This window comes from Octopus bimaculoides, chromosome 27 (genome assembly GCF_001194135.2).
Source record: "Octopus bimaculoides isolate UCB-OBI-ISO-001 chromosome 27, ASM119413v2, whole genome shotgun sequence".
Taxonomy (NCBI): domain Eukaryota; kingdom Metazoa; phylum Mollusca; class Cephalopoda; order Octopoda; family Octopodidae; genus Octopus; species Octopus bimaculoides.
In genome coordinates, this window is record NC_069007.1 from 13,769,663 (window position 1) to 13,774,046 (window position 4,384).

The 4,384-nt window shown below is 36.2% G+C and overlaps 1 protein-coding gene across 1 annotated transcript in view; it reads right to left on the reverse strand.

Annotated features, from left to right (window-relative positions):
- LOC106868560 (moesin) overlaps nucleotides 1-4,384 on the reverse strand; it is a 123,093-nt gene that overhangs the window by 52,125 nt on the left and 66,584 nt on the right. Inside the window, exon 3 of the mRNA XM_052977140.1 lies at nucleotides 4,098-4,166. Coding sequence (XP_052833100.1) covers nucleotides 4,098-4,166 — 69 coding nt within the window. The remainder of the gene's footprint in view (nucleotides 1-4,097; nucleotides 4,167-4,384) is intronic.

Consider the following 4,384-nt stretch of genomic DNA (forward strand, 5'->3'; position numbering starts at 1 on the left):
AGTGGGGCATGGCAAAATTTTATTGGACCAAGATTTCAGAATAAGGTATAAGTGATTAAAACTGTGTGCATGTGTTCTTTCTTGACAATTACAAGATAGTTGTAAACAAGTGTCCCTGTCATACAAGCAGTGTCATTCATTTCCAATATTCTGTAAGAACACATCAGGCCATGGGGAAATATTACCTGGCTTGGAAACAGGTATGGGTTGGTAATGAGAAAGGCATCTGGCCACAGAAAGTCTGCCTCAACAAACTGACCCATGCAAGCATGGACAAAAGCATGTTATGATGATGATAAATAAAATCAACATCTAACATCTGTTTTCCATGCTGTCATGGGTTGAACAGTTTGACTGGATACAAGCAGCTACAGGGCTGTGTCAAGCTCTCTATATCAGATTTGACATGGTTTCTACAAATGGATACCCTTCCTAAAACTAACCACTTTACAAAATGTATTGAGTGCTTCTTACAGGACACTGGCGCAAGTGCAGAGAAAAGCCCCTTCAACTAGGAGATGGGGGTATATTTGAGAGAGGGTGCTGAGAGGAGAAGATTCGACTGCTACTTCTAGAATACTAAGCAACTGCAGAGAGGCTCACTTGTTATAACAGTTGCAATCCATATCTGGTTTAGTTTTGTGATTGGCAGGAAGACGTTCCACATTGTATCATGCTAGGAGACTCACTGACCACTACGGGACACTAGACTTCAGTCAGAGCAGCCAACAGTGGTGAAGATCTTCAGCATGAACTTCAGTTCTACGATATCAAAAAGGTTGGAATGGGTGGCACTTCACACTTGCAGTTTGATTCATCTGCTCTGTACAAAACTGATTTAAAAGTAACAGCTTCAAATTTAAACAGATTTTGATGTGTAAAACCCATTCTATAGAATATAAGACATCTGTAGCCAAAGACCCAGTCTTCAGTAGTGTGAAAAGACTGATATCTTATACGGGAAAATCCCAATTTGTTTTTAGGTGGATGGTCAAAAATGGCATCAATATTATAATTAGTCTGGAACGGGGACCACAGAAATATTAGATATCCAACAAAGACACTTGGGCCCAAAAGTAAGGAGTACCTCAAAGCCAGAAATGTGTTGACAAGGCAAGCCTTGGTTCAGAAACCTAAAGGAAAAACTGGTAGAGCACTTATGGATCATCTGACAGAGATCAGCAGAAGAGAAACTGAAAGGGGACAGGAATGGCATGGAACCAAGTAAAAACAAAAGCATCAGAGAGAATACATCAGAAGATTACCAGAGAAGGTGTGTTTCTTTCGGGAATCCCAACAGGCCATGCTGACATCAGTATACAGCTGATATTCATTTTAATCTACCACAAAGGATGAAAAACACTTGGCAGGGTTCAAGTATTGATTAGAAGAGTAGACTAATTTACTTAGACTAGCTACAATTCTATAAACTGGCAGTACATGTGTGTATATATATATATATATATATATATATATATATATAAGAATGTATGACAGCTTTTGGGTGGTTTGAAAAGCGATTAACATAACAGATACTTACTTGACTCATGGAAAGGACTGAAGAGACAAGTACCGAGATCTAGAGCAGTGCTACACAACTGGTATGCTGTGGCACACTGGTGTGCCAGTGTAATCTGAATATAATTTTTTTCCCTTATACTTTTAGCTATATTTTAATTTCATACATGCCGCCAGATTTTGAAAAGAAAAGTTTACCGCAAGTGCAAAAAAGGTTGCAGAGCTCTGATCTAGAGTGACGTCTCAGAAATTTAATAGTAGTAGACAAACCTACATTTTTAAAGAGTAATCAATTTCTTCTTAATTATGTATGCTGAGCAAGCTAAGTGAATTCAGCAACTTTCTCATGAAGATATAAATGCTAGTTCCATAACAGAAAAGATAGACCAGTTTACTGATGGAACATTCTCCATTGCTTATGACTTATCTGGTGACCGTTACTCAGTCTAGCATAACAGACAAAAATACGAAGAGAATTAATCTCTGCGTCTATAGTTAGCCATGTTCCAATATATCTACAATTAAAAAAAAAAGACACTCCAGTTGTGACTATCCACCTTTCTGTTTATCAGAAACTACATTAGCGAATATTTGTCTTTCAAGATATGGTGTAAATCAGTGCTACTCAAAGTAGCGGTCCATAAACCATCAGCTGCCAGTGCGTGGCGACTTTCCAGAAAAGAAAGTAACATTATAAAAATGCTTATGTAATATTGTATTATTTACAAAATAAATATTAGATTAACAAAATTGTCAACTTTCATTATATTCATTGTATATATTATTTCCGGTATAAATTAATATTAGTAAGGAATATTACCGGTCCCTGGCACATCAGATAGTTTGAGAAGCAGGTTTCGTTGCTGTTTTTAGCATGTTGAGTCACTACCTGAAGCAGTGATCTTCGAATACTAGCCATATCCCAACCAAAATATTCTATTATCAGTTGCAGCCAGAGGCTGTGACCATGATGGAGCACCGTCATTAAAGAAAATTATTCTTTCTCCATTTCATTACAAAACGTTGCACATCTATATAAATCCTTTCCCACCATGGGATTGGCTTAAGCTTATAACCATTTAAAACCAATTCTATAAAACCAGGAAGTTTATCTAATTCTTTAAATATTCACCACCACCACCCATGAGACCCACAAACTTTGAGGTTCCTCAGTCATGAGGGTCAGAGGGGAGGGAGGGCCATTAACATATCAGCTGTTACTAAAAACATGGCATCCAATTTATATTTTCCTTGCAGAATAAAGTTTTGTTTGATTTTTTATAGGAGTGGCTATGTGGTAAGTAGCTTGCTTAGCAACCACATGGTTCCGGGTTCAGTCCCACTGCATGGGACCTTGGGCAAGTGTCTTCTACTATAGCCTCGGGCTGACCAAAGGTGTGTTTACGTCCCCGTAACTTAGTGGTTCGCCAAAAGAGACCGATGGAATAAGTACTAGGCTTACAAAGAATAAATCCTGGGGTCAATTTGCTCGACTAAAGGCGGTGCTCCAGCGTGGCCGCAGTCAAACGACTGAAACAAGTAAAAGAGTAACAGTTCAAATCTAAAAGAAAAAACCCCATTTTAAAACCACAGTTAACCCTTTTGTTACCAAATTTCTGTTGACATATTGCTGCCTTTGTTTCAAGTAATTTAAAAAATAATGAAGAATTTAGTTCATTTTTGTATGTGGTTTGCAAGATTCTTTTTGTGAATTTGTGTGTTGGAACAAATTTTGTCTAGGGAGAGTCAATTTAACCCAGTTGACTGATAACAAATAAGTGGAACTGAACACTCTCCCTAGACACAACAAAAAGAATTTAGTAAAATAACTCATTATTAAGCAGGGGCCTGGAACAATTTAGCATAAAATCTTGACATGATTAGAATTCAGGCCACTTTAAAACATTAAGTTTATCATAGAACTTAGGGGTGGTTTCAGATGGGTGGGTATCAAGAACGTTAACCCTTTAGCATTTAAACGAGCCAAATCTAGTCAAAATATTCTACCTGTTTTATGTTCAAACTAACCAGATCCAGCCTCTTACACTGACTGACCCTACAAGGTCATTCTTCTAATAAATAAAACAATAAAACTATTACCATCAAAATCTCAAAGCTATGAGATAATGCATGATTAATACAAAACAACGTGAATAAATATGTTACATTTAAGAAAGAAACTTGAATGTTAAAGGGTCAAAAGAAAAGAGAAACAAGAAGAAATAATTTACACAATGAAGCAAACAGTAAGTTTACAAGATGGTTTTCTTTCTGTCTCTTCTTTTTTATCTGCAGGCAACAACAACGACAACAGGAAAAATAGCAATAATAATAACAACAAAAATAGCGGCAAGTAATACAACTAGCAGACATATCTTGCAAGACGAGAGGATAGAGTGGGGAAAATATATATTGATCATCTAAAAGGAATGAGGTAAGTGGAGGAGTTTGATAATTCAAAGAACGAAAACAATGACTAAATTCTTTGTGCATTCTATGAGGAGGGTTTGAGGGTGGGGAAATTTTTATTTTTTTTTCCCCATACATTTTCTGCTGCTCAATGTGCAATGTATCCTGACCTTAGTATGACCTTTGAAGACATCCCAGGGGACAGCTTGAGACACAAAGCTATCAATAGCATCTAAAATCTGGGTTTTTTTTGGTTTTTTTTTTTTTGAAAAATAAAGAAAATAAAAAGTTTAAGATTTTGGGGTATCTTTCTTTAAAAAAGAACAAAAACAAGAAACAAAATATATAAAAGGAAATTTTAAACTTTAAAATAAAATTTGAGAAAGCGTCTGGTTTATAACAGTAAACCATGTTTGTGTTGGTCGTAATAATATATAATGGAGACTGAAGAATGTTA